Raw genomic sequence first — 22,301 nt, 5'->3', positions numbered from 1 at the left:
GTTTCTCCTTCTCTCTATAAATCTGATCTGCCTTTCCAATAAAAACAAACAAATTCTTTGAAAAATTTAAAAATAAATGGAATCTTATGAGTATGTCGAGGAAACTGCAAAAATTTCATGGAAAACACATGTTATGAGAAACTTCCCATGCCCACTGCCAGAGCTGGGGCAGGGCCTGGGCCAAGAGCAGGGGAGGGAGGACATGGATCTCATGGCCCCACCACTGCAGCTGGCCTGGCTTGCACAGGGCTTGAGAGCCAGTCTTGGGACTTTTTGGCAGGGGCTGGGTACTGAGTCCATGTGGACATCCCACTGAGACAGAGCTCATGAGAGGGAGTCATTAGATGGGACAGGAAGAGATTTTGGAATCTGGGCCAGAATAAGTGGGCATAGATCCAGAACATATTCCACCCGTCTGCATCAAAAATTAACAAATGATGTAGCTGCTCAGCTCTGGTTTGCTGCTCATGACTTAGAAAAAGTAGCAGAAGATGGCGGATGTCCATGGGCCCCCACCACCTACAGGTGACACACATCCTTTGCCATTGTGGCTGTATGTGGAATGAACTAGGGGATGAAGAACTCTTACTAACTCTGGATATCAATTAAATCAAAGAATGATTTCAAAAGTTTTCACAGAAAGAAATAAACATGCTCTAAGTTCTATGTTCACAATCTTGTTTTCTGTGTCTAGCTCCTCTCATTCAGGAAGATGTTTTCTACATACACAGCCAGGCTGACGTACTCTCCGCCATGCTGGGTTTGCACCAGCACCAAGTGCCAAGACGCTGCTGAGACCGTCATGTGTTTCTTTTGGCTAAATATCTAAAAGTGGGATTGCTCTATCACGTACAAGCATATGCCTGAACTTTTTACAAAAAGTAAAACTTTTTTGAAAGCAGCCATTAATAGCCTGTATAACTTTCAGCAATATAGACACAGTGCCTGCTGCTCCTTGTCCTTGCTAGAGTATTTAATAACCCTGAATATTCTCGATACAATTGATGTATCTAATTTGCTTGGTAAATATTTTCTTCTGGAATGCAGTGTGGTTGCATTTTTTAAGTATTCTGAAAAGCAACGTTTAAAAAAAAAAAAGCTCTTTTTATTGGAAAATCAGATATACAGAGAGAAGGAGACAAAAAGATCTTGCATCCTAGGGTTTACTACCCAAATGGCAGTGATGGCCAAAGCTGAGCTGATCTGAAGCCAGGAGCCAGGAGCTTCTTCCTGGTCTCCCACAAGGGTGCAGGGTCCCAGGGCTCTGGGACATCCTCGACTGCTTTCCCAGACCACAAGAAGGGAGCTGGATGGGAAGTGGGGCCACTGGGATATGAACTGGTGCCCACTTGTGATGCCAATGGATGTAAGTTGAGGATTTAGCCACTAGGCTATAGCGCCAGGCCCAAAAAGAAATCTTAAGTTTAATGATGTCTGATTTATAAATGGTTATTTTTACGGTTGGTAGTTTCATGTCCTAAGAAATTATTTTAAAGCCAAAATAACTAAGATTTTCTACATGATATTTAAGCCTGGACTTTGAAGGTAGAGAAACTTGGACTTATAAAACAATCAGGCACTATATAAAACCACAACACATGTAAGAAAAAGCAAAATTTTTTAAAATGTTAATTTTAACAGGGCAGTTTAAGCTTTCACAACTATGCCCTGAGGCAAATAACACAAGTACGTTTTTACAAATAAAGTCAAAGCTACATGAAGGTGAAGAGCCAAAAAAACAAATATTACAGCACATCTGAATTAAACATAAGAATAGTAAAAAAGAAACAGAACAGTAAACTTCCTTCAGGACTAGGGAGAGGAGCTTTCTCTGTTTCTTGCCTGGTTCTGACTTTGGGTCCCCACCCTCTCTCGTAATGACCATCAGGATCGCTCCAGAAGCCCCTTAAAACAAACAAACAAATAAACAAAAAAAACCTAGAATAGATAGAGAACAGCAAGGAAAGCTTAGAAACAGGAAACGGGCAGTGGGGATGCACTTATAACTCACTAGGTGGGACACAAAGATTAGTTACTCCTCACTGGGGTATTGAAGATTTCTCTGCACTCCCCTCCCAAAACTGTTCACCTAAAGTGTTGACATGTCTTGCTAGAGTTATAGTTAGACTACCCGAAAAACAGCCAGGTTCTGCAAAATCATGCTTCAACGCTATAAACTGATAAATACTAAAATTAAAATAGACATGAGACAGCTGAATAGTAATCTATAGCCATTTTAAGGTGTATAGAAACCAGTTATATATAAACTAATAATTGTAATGTCAATGTAGAAGTCATAGGATGTGATTCAGAACTTGCACTCTTTTTTTTTCTCTCTCTCTCTCTTTTAACATGCTGGTTACACAATACCATGCCAACTAATTCCATTACGTTATAAATTGTTTCTGATGTAATGTTAGGGCTTTTAATTGATTGGGAGGATATTCTGTCGGCTCTACCTTCAGACCAAAGATGGTCTCCCCAAGAAACCGTTGAACTTATCTGGACAATAAGATGCTGGACTGTATCCTTTGTAGATGCTTGCAAGGAAAGAATCTCAACTGAATTTGAACTGTGGTAATGCAACAAGGTGGAAGAATCCACCATGGGTGGGGCGGGTTTGGGGGAGGGGAGGGAGGAATCCCAGTGCCTATAAAACTGTGTCACATAATGCAATGTAATCAATAAAAAAAGAAGAAGAAGAAGAAAAGAATATTTAAAAAAATCTGGGTTTTAAAAAGCTTAAATCTTGAAATGGAATGTAAGTATAAACCTACTGTGACAACACAGAGAGGTCATAAAGTATATATACACACACACATATATATATCTCAAGACCCCTTTCCAGTTCTAAAACCTGCCAGTAATGTCTACAATAAAATAGTGCTGAAGTGCTAGAACACAGCTAAATATGACCATGATACTTTGTTTACACCTATATATGGTGATAATACCTTGTTTAGAGTGAACTGTAAGAGTATATTGTTTATTTTAAATGAAATGTCCCATGAACAGTAACATACACACAAAAGGCTGATGTCGCTGCTCCCTGGACGGCTGACCAGACTGTCGACGAGCCGCCAGGGCCAGCAGCACAGGACTCCCCTGGACAGTCTGGCACTGACACAGAACGCCGATCTGTCCTAAGACGAGGCACTTTCAGCATTATCTCAGAAATTCCATTTGCCACACACACTCACTCATTCAATACACATCAATGATTCTGTCAAAGACTTCTGATTATGAAAGGCCCCGAGTTACATCAGGCTTTGTAAAGATTTCTAAGAAAGCATATGACACAATGCTTCCAAGATTTTAAGTTCCTTTCTATCTATCACCAAGGATATATGAATCAACAGTTATCACTTCATAATCAGAAATGAACTGGAAATTTATCTGGAATATTTTTGACTCAAAGTTTACAGAAAAAAATCCCTGTTAGGAGGATCAAGATGGCAGAATAGGGTAAGGAAACGTTTAAACAGATGGAGAAACAATAGCCAGGGTGAAGCAGAGAGGGCACATTCCAGGAAACAGGAGAGGACAGAACAACAGCAGAGGGGCACCTGGAGACTGGCAGGCGCAGGAAAGCAGCGGACACAATGGTGTGGTGCTGCACACACTAACTGCTAAGCCAGCTGCACCAGCAGCTGAACTCGACCAGCAAAAAGGTGGGAAGGAATGTTCACTGGGAGCTCAGGAGGTGAACTCAGACAAAGAACTGTCTGTCCTGCTGGTCTGTTTGATTTGACCAGGAGCAGAGACAGAGTGGCAGATCCCAGGTGCGTGGTGTGGGAACATGGTGGATTTCACAACCCAGTCTGGCCCCTAGAGCTGTATCAGGCACCGTTTTGTATAAGAAAGTAAAGGCTAGGGACTGTGCATGCTCTGAGCTGGGGGTGACATCATTTCTGGCTCAGTGAATTGCAATGACATGGCATCCTACAGGTTCTACCCAAGATAGGTTCGGGTAGCCCTCAGACCTGACAGCCAGCAGACCAAGAACTCTAGTAGTGGCACTTCAGGCACCATTTCTTACAGTGTGGCAAAGAATTTAAGGCTGCAGGGACAACAGTGAGCTGCACATGCACTGGTCCCACAGGAAAATAATATGACATTGGCATCATATGGGTCAAAATGGGTCCATGTGGCCCTCAGGCCTAACAACCAACAGGTTCCACCAAGATCAGCACCACCAACAACCTAGCTCTATATAGGACATCTGGTGTCTCCGTAATCTGGAACTGCTCCAACCAGAAGTGGGAGAAAGGTTGCACAGACAATGGTGCAGCCTCAGCATGGTATCACAGGAGGTAGAGACTGGTGAGCCAGGAGCAGGGGCTACGAAGACCATGGTGGGAATCTAAGAACCCAGACCTGGAGCTCACTACAGGGAGTGGTACAATGACTGCAAACAAAGAGCCGTGCACCAACTAGGATAAGTAAAATCGAACTGTAGACCTGTGGGTGACAGAGCTTAGAAACCTGCCCCGAGGAGAAGAATCTGCTAACCAGAAGTACAATGACCAAGAGCAAAAGAAGAGATGCAGGCACAATGAGTATTACTGAAGACTCCCCTGCCAAGGAGAAAAACTCCTTGCCAACCTCAGAGTTAACTGAGGAATACATCGAGAAAATGGAGGATACAGAATTCCAAACACTTTTATAAAACTTCTTATCAACAATGAGAAGCACATAATACAGGAATTCAAGCAATTTAAGGAATATGTCACACAGGAAATGAATCAAATGAAAGCTGATACATCAGAAGTGAAGAATACAGTGCAGCAAATTAAAAGTACAGTACAGAGTCTCCAAAGTGGAATGAAGGAGGCAGAAGAAATAATCTCAGAATTGGAAGATATTTCCTGTCACCAGTAGGAAACAAACAAAAAGCTGGAAGCAGAGTTGGGTCAAGCTGAAAAAAAGCATCCAAGAACTGAACGACACAATTAAAAGGCCAAATGTATGAGCTACGAGAGTCCCAGCAGGTGCAGAAAGAGAAACTGGGGTTCAAAATGTATTCAGTGAAATAATAAGGGAAAATTTCCCTAATCTAGAGAAAGAATTGGGAAACAACACCCAGGAGGGACACAGAACGCCCAAAATGTTTACCAAAAGTGATCTTCACCAAGACACATGATAACCAAGCTCTCTTCAATTGAACATAAGGAAAAGATCCTGAAATCTGCATGTGAAAGAAAAAATAAACAGACATATAAAGGAAAGCCAATTAAGCCCACAGATCTCTCACAAGAAATTCTACAGGCCAAAGAGAATTGTGTGAAATATTCCAGATTCTAAAAGCAAAAAACTGTCAGCCCAGGATAACGTACCCAGCAAAACCTTCCCTTGTCTTTGAAAATGAAATAAAATTCATTCACAGTAAAGAAAATATGCTTCTTCCAAACCTGCCCTAAAATGATACTTAAAAATGTTCTTTTGACAGAGAAGAGGAATAGTACTCAACAAAACCAAAGGCAAATCTGAAGAACATCCCAGTAAAACAACAACAGAAGACTAAATCAATGAACCCATTCCTAAAACACCAGGACCATATTAGCACCCATATTAACCCTGAATTAAATTGCTTAAACTCATCAATTAAATGTCATAGATTAGTAGACATGTTTAAAAACACATAACCCATCTACTTATTGCCTACAGGAGACATATCTCACCAACAAAGATCAGCAGAATTTATATCTCATGGATTTTTTTTTTTTTTAGTTCCATCTCTTCAAACACTTTCATTCTCATTAAATTCTTCAATGACTCAGACCATACAATGGCATCATTTTCTTCAAGAAAGTTCTTGATTTTCTTTTTCATTTCTTCAGCAACACATTAGTCATTCAGTAGCATGTTATTTAACTTCAGGGTACTTTTAGTTTCTTTCTTCCTGTTGTTGATTTTGTATTTTGGCTTTTCATTGAAGGGCATGTATAGCAACTGTGTAATGGAGACTATCATATCCACATGTGAGGATGCAGCATGCATCTCTACTTCCAGACAAAGATGGACTCCCAATGAAATTGCTTACTCTATCTTGACAACAGGATCCTGGACTCTCTGCCATTGTTGAGTACAATGATGGACACATGACTGTATATGAAGAACTATACTACAGTAATGATATATGGGAATTCAGTGAGGGGCGAAGGGATTGGGGAGGGGGTAAGGGAAATCCCAGGGTCTATAATAAAATAATAATAATAATAATAATGTAAAATTTTTTAAAAATCTGGCAACGGGTTTTAAAACTAAGTAAATTGAAAGACTGTTTTTCAAAACTCCCAAAATAAACATCATTTAAAAACAAAAACCAAAAGGAATCCCTGTTAACAACCTTGATGTGACACAATGACATCTCCGTACTGTCAGTTCAGGGAAGAGGAACACTGACTGAAGTGGGGACTGGAGAACACATCCTTTATGTTCACAAGACAGTCAACAGCAGAGAAAGTCCTCGCCTTATAATGAGCCAGGATCTCATACAGGTGCTGCCTCATGTCCTGCTGCCCCTCTGCCGTCCAGCTCCCTGCCTGTGGCCTGGGAAAGCAGTCAAGGACGGCCCAAACCCTTGGGACCCTGCAACCACGTGGGAGACCCAGAAGAAGCTCCTGGCTCCTGGCCTTGGATCTGCTCAGCTCCAGCCGTTGCAGCCACTTGGTGAGTGAACCAGCAGATGGAAGATCTTTCTATCGTTCTCTCTCTAAATATGACTTTCCAGTAAAAGTAAATAAATCTTTTTAAAAATTGACAGTGACTGTTAGCCCAGATGTGTTAAAACACAGAACATCTTTAGCCCCATATACTGATAATATTTATAAAAATTCATCCTGAACAAATTTTTTCCAAAGTACCCAAAGTGATAATGGAAAAAGTCCTTGGTTTCCTGAGAAAAGGAATGGGCTGGCTTAAATTATCACTAAAATCCTGACAGGCTCTAAAATTTTATAACTTGATTAAATGTAATGTGTTGCCATTTACTTATTTTGTCTTTATTTTTCTACAGATATTGAAAATTTTAAGAACGTATTGAGCAAAAGGTCCTTAACACTCCATCTAGTATTTCCACAGAGTAGTATCAAGAGAGAATCACAGAAGGAAGTAAACCAGGGCCCGGTGCGATAGCACAGTGGTTGGGGTCCTCGCCTGGCACGCCCAGGATCCCATATGGGCACCGGTTCTAATCCCGTCAGCCCTGCTTTGGGCCCTGTGCCCACGTGGGAGACCCGGAGGAAACTCTTGGCTCCTGGCTTCCGATTGGCTCAGCTCCGGCTGTTGTGGCCGCTTGGGGTGTGAATCATTGAACAGAAGATCTTCCTCTCTGTATATCTGACTTTCCAATAAAAATAAATAAGTCTTAAAAAAAAAAAAAAAGAAGGAAACCAAAAGATTTGGTATTTATGGAAGTACAAACAAACAAAAAACTAAGAACCGCAGAACAGCCATAAAGGATTTGGTATTTATGACAAAAGTACACAAAGAAAAAATCACATGGAATCACAAAACAACTATGTATCAATGCTAGTATTCAATAAAAGTAAAGTTCAAACCACAACTGTTCACTGTATTTTTCCAGTTTTTTAGAGCCAAATGCCCAGGAAAGCCTGTGCCCTACCAACGACAGTGGACTCACACTCTGTCGCGACAACCCTGGAGCTGCTCCCATCAGAATGTCATGCTACCATCTTATGGGAAGAGCTTTTCTTAATATCAACAAGATATTTATCTCTAGGAAAATGCCTGTTACCTAAATATATTTACAGAAGCCTCTGAGGAGTAGCAGTAAGTCTGTGTGATCCAAAATGTAGACAGATTTTTGTCAAGGTTCTGCACGTGGTGATAACTGAGCACGCACACTGGAAGCCATGGAGCTCGAGGCGCACTGGACTCTGCTTCCTGCACAGGGACACCACCACTGGCCGCTTCACACACTGGTAATGACCCACATTCTTAGAATACCACCATGATGCTGCCATGGCTCTGGCTAGAAAAACACAGAACACCTCTGAACTCAAACGCTGTCCAGATTTTGCTTTTGTGAAACATGCTGTATCTATGTTACACAGCTGATCAGACTCCTTCAGACAAGCAGAAACACCGACAGCATGTCAGAGTAGTAGCAACACCAAGCTAAGGGAGCTACCTCTTCTCCAATCTGCGCAGCTCTACTGATGAGCAAAAGCTTCTCATACACTAAAAATATTTCCCATATTCTTTGTTAAAGTGAACCAGTTTTGAATAGGAAACAGTGAAATAATTTCTGAAAGTTCCAGAAAACAATTCATTTTAAAGAGCTAACACAGAAGCGTGCCCGGTCTGAGGAAGCTCTTTAGTAAGCATCAAGCCCTGGGCCACTGGGAGGGCAAAGCTGCCACAGCCCGAAAGGCCGTCAGCACACTGCTGCCACCGAGCTGAGGAAGCCCGGGACACTCCCGAATGATATGGTGGGTCCGGCTCTGCTGAGGAACCGACCTCATGCTGGGCTTGGCTAACTGCTGCACTTGGGGATGTTAGCTCAGTGCCCCCCAACGGGGCACCTGTTACAGGTGTGTCAGCTCAGTTCACACTGGTGCCCGAGAGTGGGCACTCCAGAATGGGACTGCATGGAAATGGGCTGCTGAGGTAGGCTGTGCCCATGGCTGGTCAGAGCACCCCTCCTGTGCACGTATTTTACCATGCGCTGTCCTCGTCAGACGCCAGACCCACCTGATTTGGGAAGGCAAGCCAAAATGAACTTTCCTTCAGGAGTAGCGTATGCAAGGGGCTTATGTCACTGCTCCCGCACACCCAGTGACAGCACAGCACTAGGGAAAGCCCTGGACAACGCAGTACACATTCTAAGAGCAGACGCTGCCTTTCCAGGCTGACTAAGGAAGAAGTACCAAATCAAATACAACAGAAAAAAAGCTTTGAAAATGATGTTAAGTTGTAAAAAGCAGTAATACTAGGGCAAATGAGATAGCTTAAATGTAGATAATCTTTTTGTGACTGACACCAGTAGTGAATGAGAATTTAGAGCAATTCCAATTTTGATAAGAATATCATGTTTAAAAAGAAGTATGTCCTTTTTCAGATCAAATGTTGCTGATTAATGAAACAAAGATGGGCATTTCCTAGCCACTACACTTCCAAGCCACACAGCCACTAAAAACCAGGACCTTGCTTGCCCTACTTAAGAATTGATCAGATTCTCAAGAGGATTCCAAAGCTATCTGTGTCCAATACTTTTTCAGCTATGCCATCTTCTGTAACTTATACAAAAATGACTACCCTGGAAAGTAAACTTCTTCTTAGTACCACAGTAGGAAAATAAGACCATAATCTGGAACATTTCTGAGATCTAAAGCAAGGGGAATTCCAGGAATTGCAGAAAATATAGGAGTTTGTATGTGAAAATTCCTGGCTTCTTTAATTCTAAATTGACCTTTCTCTCCCTATTTGAATCATTATGTAGAAAAAATGACCTTCAGTGAAAGTAATCAGTGTCAAAATCTCACCCCTGTGACAGGAATGGCCCTGATTTCCCCTGGCTGTTAATCTCTAGAAGCTACCCCAGCCTCCTGAGCGCTCTTACTGCCAAAGATGAGAAATGCATTGGATGCTGTTTATTTTCCTAATTCAAAACTGCGAACCTATGCTGTGAACTTACAATGATAGTTACCTGACACGCTGTGTTGCTGGTAATTGTAGGAAGATGGAATTGCACCAATGGGAAGCTGTGGCTTTGGATTGCCTGGTGGTACCTCCTCATCATCCTCCCCAAAATGATGAACTTTCTCATATTTTTCTAGATAACTGAAACAGAAAAATAGTACAGATTTTAAAAAAAACATTTATCTATTTTTCTTTACTAAATATCATATAGCTAAACAAAACAAAAAACAAAAAGGACACTATAAACTTGCTATTAGTCAACGGAAATCATGACCTCAGTTTATAAATAACGATGCAGATGAACTCAATGCAATGGTTCTACGAGTGTTTAACATATTCCAAAGACCACACCAGTAGTAAAACAAAAATGTAGAATTACAGAATACCAAACAGTAATTACAAGTAAATAAAAGCAAGACACTGACTGTTTTTCCAAGTTCTACATGGCAAGTGTAAAAACCAAGTGAAGATGAGAACATTTCCCAACTCCTCATGGAAGTCAGTACTTCATAAACCTTGTTAATATTATAATTCAATAATACAGAGGCCTGAGCAGTGAGTACATACAGTACTTCATTCTGAACAATTACATGTAGTATCTGATGTTACTGACAGAGGGCGGCCCAAAGTCTTGGCACTCTGCACCGTTGCAGCAAACCTAGAAGAAGCTCTGGGCTTCCAGCTTCGGTCCAGCTCAGATCCAGCCATTGCAGCTATGTGGGGAATGAACCAGCAGATGAAAGATCTTTCTATTTGTCTCTCCTCTCTTTAAATTTGCCTTTCCAATAAAAATCTTTAGAATAATTCACATTTATGAATAGCTGAAAGATTTGTCTATTTATTTGAAAATCAGAGTGACAGAGAGAGGGAGAAACGGAAAGATCTAGCGTCTGGTTTCCTTCCCAGATGGCTGCAACCACGAGGACCGAGGCAGCCCAGAGCCAGGAGCCAAGAACTGCTTCCAGATTCTCAAATCATTGCAGGGGTCCACAACCCTGGGCCATCTTAGACAGCTAGATCTGAAGTGGAGCAGGTGAGACTTAAACCAGTGCCCATATAGGATGCCAGCATAACAGGGAGCTACGCAATGCAACAGGTCATAACACCAGTCCCGGTATGCTTAAAGTAGTGTCCAATAAATTTCGATAGATTTTGAAATGTTTCCAATAATAAGGTATGAGTTATGTTAGTATTTGTCAGAATTAAGTTTCAGATTCACAATCTCTAATCACCCAATGTTTACAATAAAAGTCAAGATTTTAAGATAGGGAAACATTGATCAACCATGTCAAATATGTTAACACCATTTTCTAACAAGCTTTCGCTGTAGCATATAAATATGCAGGTAAGCGAATATTAACACACCGACTTAAATTTGCCACAATTATTTTTCTATTGACCATTCTACCTATCTTCTCTGCCATGCCTGACCCAAGAAGGTTCAAAATCCACTAGCAGTTCTGTTAAAAGTTCTGCAAACATCCCACACTTTGCTTTTTAGACAACTGAGATGGGGAATGGCAAATAACTTATCATTACTTTGTTTTTAGTATTTAAAGCCTAATTTTCAAGGTGGAATGAATGAAAGTTGTAATTTTGTAAACATAAGCCAACAACAAAGAAAATTATCATTTCTCATTTTCCCGTTCCTGCTTGACAAATCCTAATAATTGAAGTCCTTGAGTATGGAAAAATTTTAAAAGCTGTATTTTTCCATTCCTCTTAAGTCCTCTCTACTAGCAGGGTCCTTGTCCCAGCAGGCAGATGGCTAGCTCAACACTTTCCTTTCGCTGCCAGCAGCACGCTCCAGGACCCAGGGGTGTGGACAAACCGTCCTGCACGGCCAACGCATGCAGCCACACCCACTGCACCGTGCTCCTACGACCTAAAGCAAGCCACGAAGCGAAAGGATGACTGACAAGACATACTTCCTTTCTAGTATAAACCCATGATGGACCTCGACAGGTAAGTAAGCAGACCTGCAATGCATCCCAGCAAGTGCTGGGACAGACCTGAATTCAGGCATTCCAAGAAGCAATTTAAACTTGCACACCAAGCATCCACCCTGCATGTGCCCCTGGTTTTTATATCATGTACACAAAATTGACAAAAACCCAGAGTCAGAGAAGATCAGGGGCTGCCTAGAGCTGAGGATGGAAGTGACTCAGAGAATATAGTTTCTTTATGTGGTGGTCAAATATGCTCTAATAGATTAGCAAGGGTTGTACAACTCCGTGAACATACTAAACCTGGGGAAGTATAGCCTACACCTGATTAAGACAACCACAACCCAGGCCAGAAGCAGAGAGCTGGACCAGAAGAGTAGCAGCTGGAACACGGACTGGTGCGCATATGGGAATCCAGCACTTGGGAAATGGATAATCAGCCAGCTAAGCCACTGCGTCAGCCCAAACAAATCAATCTTTAAAGTAAAAATAAAATATTAAAAAATACATTAATAGGTTAAGACATACAGGAAATAACAGAAGTTCAGCTAGTAAAAACGATCTAACTTATGCAAATAGAGGATGACGAAGATCAGCATCACTCATACAGACACTGGTGAATGTTTTACAGTAGTCTAAGAACTGACTGACCCAATGAATGCACCCAATTTTCCCTAACCTCGATCTTTCCCAACCTGATCAACTGTGTAATCATTATTTAAAAAACGGTAAGCAAATTTTTAAAAATTGGACTGACCTTACTGTAGTATTAGACCAAAAATAACCTTCATGAAGTAACCCAATTATTAAAGCACAAACATTTAGAATCTCAGAACTAAATATGCTTAAGATACACTTCAAAGTAAGTATATATTAATCTGTTGCTCACAATTAGGCACAAGATGTATAAAATGTGTATGCTTTTCATTACAGTTGAGGGAGAAAACTATGAAAGACAATAAACAAAATTTTCTCCCAGAAGAAGTTCCAGGCTCCTGGCTTCAGATCAGCATAGCATCGGCCATTGTGCTCACTTGGGGAGTGAATCAGTGGACGGAAGATCTTCCTCTCTGTCTCTCCCCCTCTCTGTATATCAGATTTTCCAATAAATAAATAAATCTTAAAAAAAATAATTCAAACGTTTGTGGCACTGGAGAAATGTACAACTTTTTAACTTTTTCTCCCAATAAATGCTATGTACAATGTCAGTCTTCAGAAATGTGTTGGTTAGCTGGGGTTGGGGAAATAAGGGTGGCTAACTCCTCTCCCTGCATGCGCCGGCATCCCCCATGGGCACCAGTTCGGATCCCAGCTCCCCCATGTCCCACCCAGCTCCTTGTGTATGACCTACAGACACAGTGCAGGCGCATTGTAGTGAGGATTTAGCTACTGAGCCATTGTACCAGGCCCAAAAGTCAATTAAAAAATTACTTCAAACTTATACAACATTATTTTCTGGGCCTGGCATGGTAGCCTAGTGGCTAAAATTCTTTCATTGAATGTGCTGGTATTGGCACCAGTTTGTGTCCTGGATGTTCCGCATCTGATGCAGTTCGCTGTCTGTGGCCTGGGAAAGCAGTAGAGGACAACCCAAAGCCAGGGATCTTGCACCCACACGGCAGACCTGGATGAAGCTGGCTCCTGGCTTCAGAGCAGCTCAGCTCCGGCTGTTACAGCCACTTTGGCAGTGAACCAGCACAAGGAAAATCTTCTTTTCTGTTTCTCTTTCTCTCTGAGTATTTGCCATTCCAATAAAAATAAATAAACCTTTTTTAAAAAGTTATTTTCACTGACAATGTAAAACGTTATAGAAAAAAAGAAGCTTCCTGAAAACTGTTGCCCAGTAAAACTGATAAATTAAATAAAAATTGCAAAGACTACTATGTTAGAAAAAATGTTTACAAGAAACAGAAGCACAATGAGACATTTCATTGCAGAAACGTAGCAACAGGTTAATGCTTAAAACTTTAATGACTTTTTAAAAATATCTGAGAGTAGGGCCCGGCGCGGTGGCGCAGTGGTTAAATCCTCGCCTTGCACGCCCGGGATCCCATATGGGTGCCAGTTCTATCCCGGCAGCCCCGCTTCCCTTCCAGCTCCCTGCCTGTGGCCCCGGGAAAACAGTCGAGGACGGCCCAAAGCTTTGGGAACCTGCACCCACGTGGGAGACCCGGAAGAGGTTCCTGGCTTCGGATCGGCATAGCATCGGCCGTTGCGCTCACTTGGGGAGTGAGTCATCGGACGGAAGATCTTCCTCTCTGTCTCTCCTCTCTGTATATCCGCCTTTCCAATAAAAATAATAAAATAAATCTTTAAAAAAAAAAATATATATATATATATATATGAGAGTCAAGGAGAGAAACAAAGGAAAATCTTGCCCTTGCAATTACACTAATCAAATGTTAGTAAGAGCTGGGGCAGGCAGAAATCAGGAGCCAGAACTCAGTCTGGATCCCCCTGGCTGGGAGGGCTCCAGAGGGGAGCAGGCACCTGCTGCTGCCCAGAGCAAGCACACACAGAATGCTCAGGGCAGAAGAGCTACCACCCGCAGCCAGGCTTCCACTACGGGCGGTGGGTGACCCCGCATCTGACTCAGAGGCATCTGAGCTGCGTGCTGAATTAAATGCATGCAAATACTGCAAACTTTACAAACTTACTTGTACATCAAAGAAAGAAAATGACAAAGGATGCCGAAGGACACTTAATGCAACTCAGAACATGTTTCCCTAACAATGTCAAGTTTTCTGAAATCTCATGAAGATCTATCCTTGTTATCCTGGCTGCATCTCAGAGTCCCCACATGTCAGCCTTCCAGGACACACCAAGCACCTGATGAAGCTGTGCTGACATCTGTGAAGAGCATCCATCCAAGTGGGACACCCATCAAGGCACCCACCCAGGGACAGACCCTCACGTAAGGACCGACACTCCCGCTTCCTCCCTCACTGGGCACATCAGGCAGCTGGATGTCACTCCTCCCAAGTTGGAAATGCGGACAGACTAAAAGTGCAAAAGTCCAACTACATGCCATGTGCTTTCACGTTTGTATGTTCAGGATCAAGCAGGTTAATAGACATTGTTGCCCAGTTTTAAAAAAACATACATTTTGTTTTCAATTTACTTGAAAGGCAGATTTTGATAGGAGACACGGAAGAACTTTTGTCTCTGGTAAATTCAAATGTCTGCAACAGAGATCTGAGGATTCAGTCTGGCTCTCGCACGTGGGCGGCAGGAACCCAGGCACCTGGGCCACCATCTGCCGGTCCCTATGGTGTGTCAGCTGAAAACTGCAAGCAGAAGCAGATCCCTAGAGCTTGAATTAGGCAGTCTGACAGAGGACACAGGCATTCTACTGTACTAAATGCCTGCCTATTACACTTAATTCATTTTTATCTTTTTAAAGATTTATTTATGTTCATTGGAAAGTCAGATTTACAGAGAGAAGGAGAGACAGAGAAAAAGATCTTTCACTTGATGGTTCACTCCCTCCAATTGCTGCGGTGGTTGAAGTTGAGCCAGTCTGAGGCCAAAAGCCAGGAGCTTCTTCCAGGTCTCCTAAGCAGGTGCAGAGTCCCAAGGCTTTGGGCAGTTCTCAACTATTTCCCAGGCCACAAGCAGGGAGCTGGGTGGGAAGTGGGGCCACAGGGATTAGAATCAGTATCTACACAAAATCCCACTGCATACAAGGTGAGGACATGAACCACTAGGTTCATGTACCAGACCCATGTCATACTTAATTTTGACTAAATTTTCTCTCACAGGGAAACAATTATATCCAGAAGATTCTTCCAAACAAATAATTTTGAAAATATGGAAGCATAAATAAATTTAAAAATGGCAGAGTAGACCATTTCAACATGAGATTTTTATCAATGGCATGGCGAAAACACAAACAATGATGCAATCACATATTTAAAAAAATAGGCCAGGCCAGGCACAGTAGCCTACTGGCTAAAGTCCTCAACTTGCACGTGCCAGGATCCCATATGGGCACCGGCTGAATCCAGGATGGCCCAAAGCCTTGGGACCCTGTACCCATGGGGGAGACCCGGAAGAGGTTTCTAGCTTTGGATCAGCTCAGGTACGACCATTGCAGCCACCCTTGTGGAATTGATCAGTAGATAGAAGCTCTTCCTCTGTCTCTCCTCTCTGTATATCTGACTTTCCAATAAAAATAAATAAATCTTAAAAAATAAATAAATAAATAAGGAAAGAAATGAAAAGACATCTATGCCACCAAAATAGATCCGAGTTGTGGATTTACATCTCCTGACAATGATAATGAAGCAGGCCAGGGTTAACGCTATACTTTGTGTTAGCTGATAATCTGACAGCCAAGTATGCAGAATTTGTAGACAAATCTACATTTCAGCAACATTTTTGAAACTATCAAAACTTAATGAAGTATTGTTTAAAGGTTAAAAATAAATACTATTTTAAGCAAAGATACTGATAAAATATTTAAGATTTTTCTCAGGGGCTACTTCTGTGCCCATCTGAAGCCAGGAGCCAGTAACCTCCTCCAGGTCTCCATATGGGTGCAGGGTCCCAAGGTTTTGGGCTGTCCTCAACTGCTTTCCCAGGCCAGAAGCAAGGAGCTGGATGGGAAGTGGAGCACCCAGGACATGAACTGGCGCCCACATGGGATCCTGGCGGATTCAAGGCGAGGACTTTAGTCATTGGGCCACCACGCCGTGCTGGAATGTCTTTTAGAAGCTGGTGTCTGCTGCCATCATGAATGCAGCATCCAACGAATGATTGTTAAGCAGGCACAGTTTTACATGTTTAGAACACTTAGTAAACAAACTAGGAAAACATCCACGTGGGGCAAGATTTCTCATGAGGAGGAAAGGATACAAAAATGAAATTTTAGAATATATTAATTTTGGAAAAACCTCAAATGCATGTACTATTTTTTCAGAGCACATCTTTCTCATATACTATTAATAAAAATGTTCTTGTGACAAAAAGATTCTTGCACCAAAATCAACTCACTCCTTTTCATTTATTTTTTTTATGTCAGTATAACTGAGGGCTCAAGAGGCTGGTGCTGTTTGCTTGAAGTCCCTGTATGAGAAGATGGGCTGTAAACAGACTCAAGCAGCCCCCGCTGAGGACAGCACCGTTTGCTGAGACCCAGGACTCAGCTAACCCACCATCTGGGGGAACTCCCAAAGTCAAGAGAAATACAATCAGACCTCACACTAACAATGTCAAAGACCCGAAATCACAGGCAGCTCGAACACGGGCATACAGCCAATTCACGTTGCCATGGATTCCCTTGGGTGCAACTTCGAATTTTTAGGGGATAATAAAATACAGGTTTTAAAAAATTTTTTATAATCTTACATAATTGATTAGGGTACAAAGGGTCAAGGGCTACAGGAAAGTGGGTAAGACCATTGTTTCCACACTAATATCATTACTTTTTTCCCCTCTATCTTGGGTCAGGGGAGAAACAAAGGGAGAAGCCCCACCCAGCCTCCCACCCATCCTAGGTCCCCGACATGAGGCACGCTCCAAATACAGGTTATTAAAAGCCATGAAGTCAGAGTTAGTGGGTTAACTTCCGGATCTTCAGGTATCCTGGAAGTTCTTTCCTTAAAATTAACCAGAATTGGTCTGGCAATGTTGCTCAGCAGGCTAATCGTCTACCTTCAAGGACTAGCATACCACTTGGATGCTGGTTCCTATACCAACTGCTCCACTTGTGAACTGGAAAAGCACAGGAGTAGGAACCCTGCACCCTTGTGAGAGACCAGAAGAAGCTCCTAGCTCCTGGCTCCAGATCAGGTCAGTTCTGGTGTTATGGCCATTTAGGAAGTAGATCTGCTGACTCAAGTTCTTTCTATCTCTCCTCTGTGTAAATCTGCATGTCCAATAAAATAAATGAAATTTTAAAGAACAAAACTACAGGATAGTTAGTAAGTTAAAATGGAATAAAAATGCCACTTGTGAGAAAGTGTTACTAGTAGAGGGCTAAACATTACCCTGCGGGGTTATTCAAGACACAAGTAACAACTAAGGAGGTGGAATATCACGGAATTCCATTTCAGATCAAGCAACACCAGCTCAGGAGGCACAATGCTGTGGGGCTACACTTCAGATCTACCAACTCACATACAAACTGCCTTTCTACTTCACAGCCGCATTTGCTTTCTTAGGCACTGCAACCCAAGGTTCTGGCTGGACTGGGAAGGGAGCGCACCGGGAGCTCTCCCTGGTGCTGCACTAGCACCAAAGGCAAGGGTTCCAGCACGGAATCCCAGGCTACTGCTGCTGTACCTTCTAGTGCCTGCATCCTCAGGGCTCCTACTTCAGATGAGAACACCTGTGTATGTGTGTTTTCCTTCAGAATGTAAGTATTTCAGAAAATACAGAGAAAAGAGTTCCATTTTATGTTGTTCATGCAAGATGTCTTCTTACATTTTCCAATAATTTGTGTAGAAAATGATATGCTAGGACCCGGCACTGTAGCCTAGTGGCTAAAGTCCTCTCCTTGCATAAGCTGATATCCTGTATGGGGCTGGTTCCTGTCCTAGCTTTTGAACTTCCCATCCAGTTCCCTGTCTGCGGCCTGAGAAAGCAGTCGAGGACAGCCCAAAACCTAGGGACCCTGCACCCACATGGGAGACCAGGAAGAAACCCCTGGCTCCTGGCTTCAGATCAGCTCAGCTCCAGCCACTGCAGCCACTTGGGGAGTGAACACCAATGGATGGAAGATCTTTCTGTCTCTCCTTCTCTCTGTAAATCTGACTTTGCAATAAAAATAAATAAATCTTAAATACAAAAGCACAGCAGTACTAACACATTTTCCAATGAACATAAGCATGGTGACCTAAGTGCCCCTCACCACTGCCTAAATAAATCGCTTCCATTCATTTTAACATATTAAAATGATTGTCAGAGGGAAACACAGAGAGTTGAAACTGTACAAATGGCTTCTTAATTTCACAAGTAGTGGGTAAAAATGATTTGTGAAAAAAAAATTGTGACTTCACATATTATTTAATACTGTATTTTAGGTAATACATTTATCTAGTTAAAAATAACAATTTAACTTTTTAAAAGAAGTCCAAGCTGAGTATCGCTGCACACAAATCACTAATTGCTAGAACCCTCCTCCTTTCTTCCTCAAAATTTGAAAACTGAGTTATCTTTTAGACAATTTTCCTATCCAATTCTATATGCCAACTTACAGTAAGTGGAAACACTAACCATTTTGTTTTATCCATAATTCTAAAGTTTCCATCTTTTTTTGGGGGGGGCTGGGCTAAATTAAAACATGTAATATATTTTAATCATCTACGAACTGCTTCAAGGTAGAAATACTGTGATCTTTAATGTGGAAGTAAGCTTTCCCCAGGAGTCTCGCTGGTAAGGCAAGAACCCCAGGACAGTTCAACAGTCTCAGGTCAACATAACCCCAAAGTTCTCCCAAAGCCAACACATGTTCTTCCTGAACAAAGTCTCAATGAAGGGTCCCCTGCTGGCTGAACAGTAGAGATCGGTGAACACATATGGAAATAAATGACCGAACACAGTAAATCCATCAGATACCAAATGCAGCAAAAGCATAAAGAAAGCATGGAGGCAGATTTGGGCCTGATGCTAAGCAAGAGATGCTAATGGTGTCTAAGCTACATTTACTACATGTCTGCTGAGTCCTGATCAGTAGAATATAGTAAGAGATTTAAGGAGATAGTGATGAATTTTCCAGAAGTGATTAAAGACCTACATAATATAGAAAAGACTAAGAAGAAATATACATTACACGTATTACAGTAAAATTTCAGGAAATCAGAAAAAGCAAAATCTTAAAAGCAGACAAACAGAGAAATGCTGACTATCTAACAAAGGAATGGCAATGAAACTCAAGGCAAAGCTATCATTAGTCTTGTATTAGGAAAAACCCACTCCCCTTGGGTGAGGCCAGCGCGCGGGGTAATTTGCTGCCAGTGACACCATCTCCCCTAAGGGCTTGGGGCTCAAGTACCAACTCTTCCACTGCCAGTCCAGCTTTATGGTAATGTGCCAAGCTTCTTGCTTCAGCTTGGCCCGGCCTTGACCATCAGGACCATTTGCAGAGTAAACCAGTAGACAGAAGATCTTCCTCCTCCTCTTACTCCACCTTTCAAATAAACAAACAATGGAGAGGGGAAAAAAAGTTCTAGCTCTTCTACTCTCACATTCAATACTCACACCCTACACAGACACAAGTTCCTTACATGCTGATACTATACATAACTTATAGCTCATCATTCTTTAACACAATATTTTAAGTTACCTTTTAATAGACAACCAAGTCACTGACAGTATTTTGATCATATAAACTAAAATACCATAAACATATACATACACACTCACATCTTAGCATGCATTTCTTGTGATTTCTTTCAGAATCAAATTTCCTTGCTTAATTTAAAAAGCCATTCATGTTATGCCAACAACATGGAAGGGACTCTTCCTTTGTTTCTTAAAAACAAATTAGAAGATCTAATTATTGTAAAGGCAGAATGACACACGGACCAACAGCGATGGTGGCTTGTGGGGGAGGGGTGTTTCTTCCATTTGCTGTTTTATTCCCCAGATGACTGCCACAGCTGGGGCAAGCTCAGACTCCATGAGCAAGGAACTTCACACATGTCTGAACGGAGGAACCAGCAGCATCTGCTGCTCTGCAGGGACATTTACAAGCAGTCTGATGCAAAGGAGGGCAGGGCTCGCAGGGCTCTAAGGGATCCCCCCCAGCTAGGCTTGCCACAAGCAACATCTGACCTCAAGGAACATCACGGGACAGCAAGTCCAGCCTTGCAGCGTGTGCTGCCATCCTGCCACCTGCTCTGCTGACCGCCACGCAGGGCTAAACCTTTGTAACAGACATTGAAATTTAGATTTAAAAAAATTTAGTTGAATTTAAAAAAAAAAAAAGACCGGCCCAGTGGTTAAGGTTCCACACCCTACATCAGGGTGTGTGAGCAACTGGTTTCCAGTCCTTTCTCCAGTTTCCTGGCAACAGAAACCCTGGGACATCAGCAGTGATGGTTCAAGCAATTCAATTCTTCCTATTCTGGTGGGAGACCTGGGTAACATTCTCAGCTGCCGGTTTTGCGCAGGGCCCAGTAAGGCCAGGTTCTTCTGGAAACCTGAACAACAGAGCAACTGTATGTGCTAATAGTCTTGCTCTCCAATCAATTTATGAAATTTCTATAACATGTTTCAAAACCTCATCTCACGGGAAGGACTCTAGAAATTCACCACAGAAAAAAAAATTTTTTGCACAGAGAAAAAAAATATTTGCTTTTTTTGGATTTAAATTTATGTTATTGACTCGAAAGGTGGAGTCACACGTGATTACACCGAAAAATACAGACTTTGACAGAGAGGGAGTATCTTCAGACCCAACTGTGTGTAACAGAAGGTGCTGGGCCAAGCCAAAACCAGGAGCCAGGAACTCCCACACAGGGTGGCAGGAACCCATGTGTCTGCGCCATGACCTTCTGCCTCACCGGACCATTAGCAGTAAATTGGATCAGGAGAGGAAGAGCGATGAAAAACATTCCACAAAGGGACGCACAAGTTATAAGCAGAAGCTTAACTCACTCTGCCACCATGCTCAGTCTCGTCTTACAATAAAATACGCTAGGAAGCATTTCTTCAACCTCTAGCATACTGCTCTCTTATCAACTGCAATGACTGATCTGGACTAAATGAATCACAGAGGATCCACTGTCGCCTACTTTTCAAGAGAGCCGTGACATAGTAAAATACACACTCTGCTGCACTGCAGAACAGATTTGCTAATTTTGTACTCACATTCACAACTGAGTCTAGCCTACATTTAAATCCTGACATAATCTTTGTTACCAGATAAATCAGACTCGTTTCTACGTTTTTCTAAGCTGTAGAACATTTCTTTTCAGAGCATCAATCACCTTTAACTTACTCAGTATTTTTTTCTCATTTCCAGGCTTTCTGCTTCTGCATTAGAGTCAGTAGAGCCCAGAGCTTGGCCTACCGACTTTGCTGACACTTGTTAGTACATGTGATCTCACAAGCTACTTAACCCTAATAAACAAAAGGTTAGCTCTTTTCCCAAATTAAATGTTAGCACATTAAAAAGTCCATTTCAACTTAGATGAATTTGTAAGTTTTACTTTGTACACTTCTCAACTTTTAAACCTTATCCAAATTTCCAGTTACATCATCTTCCGATCCCAAATCCTGTATATTTGTGCTTTCTTCCTTTGTTACTAGGATAGACTTGCTGGTATATCTTCCATTTTACTAAATTTTCCAAAGAAACTCCATTTGGTTCTATTAACTCCTCTGTATTCTGGTTTCTAATCCCAAATTGCTAAGTTTCTATAACAGATACCTAGTTCATCAAAAATCAGAGAATGCATAAAATTTTCTTTCTTGGAAAACAGCAAATAATTATCAAGTAAAGGTCTGTCAATATAATTTCTGATGTTGGTTCTTTTGTCTAACATGATTAGCTGTACTTTTTACCAAAAAAAAAAATACAATATTACTGGTCCACCTCCCTCAGCCTCACATAACCTGCTGGTATGGAGCTGCTGAGGCTCCCATACGTCCAGTGGCAACACGCACGGGATGGTGGCTGTGCCGTGAATGGGGACCAGGCTGAGTGAGGAGTCCCAGTGTTTGGGGCTGGAGGCAGGAAGG

General features: G+C 41.9%; 1 protein-coding gene across 4 annotated transcripts in view; it reads right to left on the bottom strand.

Annotated features, from left to right (window-relative positions):
- Positions 1-22,301, bottom strand: part of ARID2 (AT-rich interaction domain 2) — a 94,822-nt gene that overhangs the window by 38,085 nt on the left and 34,436 nt on the right. For 3 of the 4 annotated variants that reach the window (XM_040978922.1, XM_040978923.1, XM_040978924.1), the window contains one exon: positions 9,674-9,807. The exons of the other annotated variant lie outside the window; for it this stretch is intronic. In XM_040978922.1, coding sequence (XP_040834856.1) covers positions 9,674-9,807 — 134 coding nt within the window. The remainder of the gene's footprint in view (positions 1-9,673; positions 9,808-22,301) is intronic. 4 annotated transcript variants of the gene reach the window in all.

This window comes from Ochotona curzoniae, unplaced genomic scaffold, assembly GCF_017591425.1.
Source record: "Ochotona curzoniae isolate NIBS_2020 unplaced genomic scaffold, NIBS_Ocur_1.0 contig_2927, whole genome shotgun sequence".
In the NCBI taxonomy this organism is placed as follows: Eukaryota; Metazoa; Chordata; class Mammalia; order Lagomorpha; family Ochotonidae; genus Ochotona; species Ochotona curzoniae.
The sequence above is the reverse complement of the archived record's forward strand: the minus strand, read 5'-3'. Positions and strand labels throughout refer to the sequence as shown.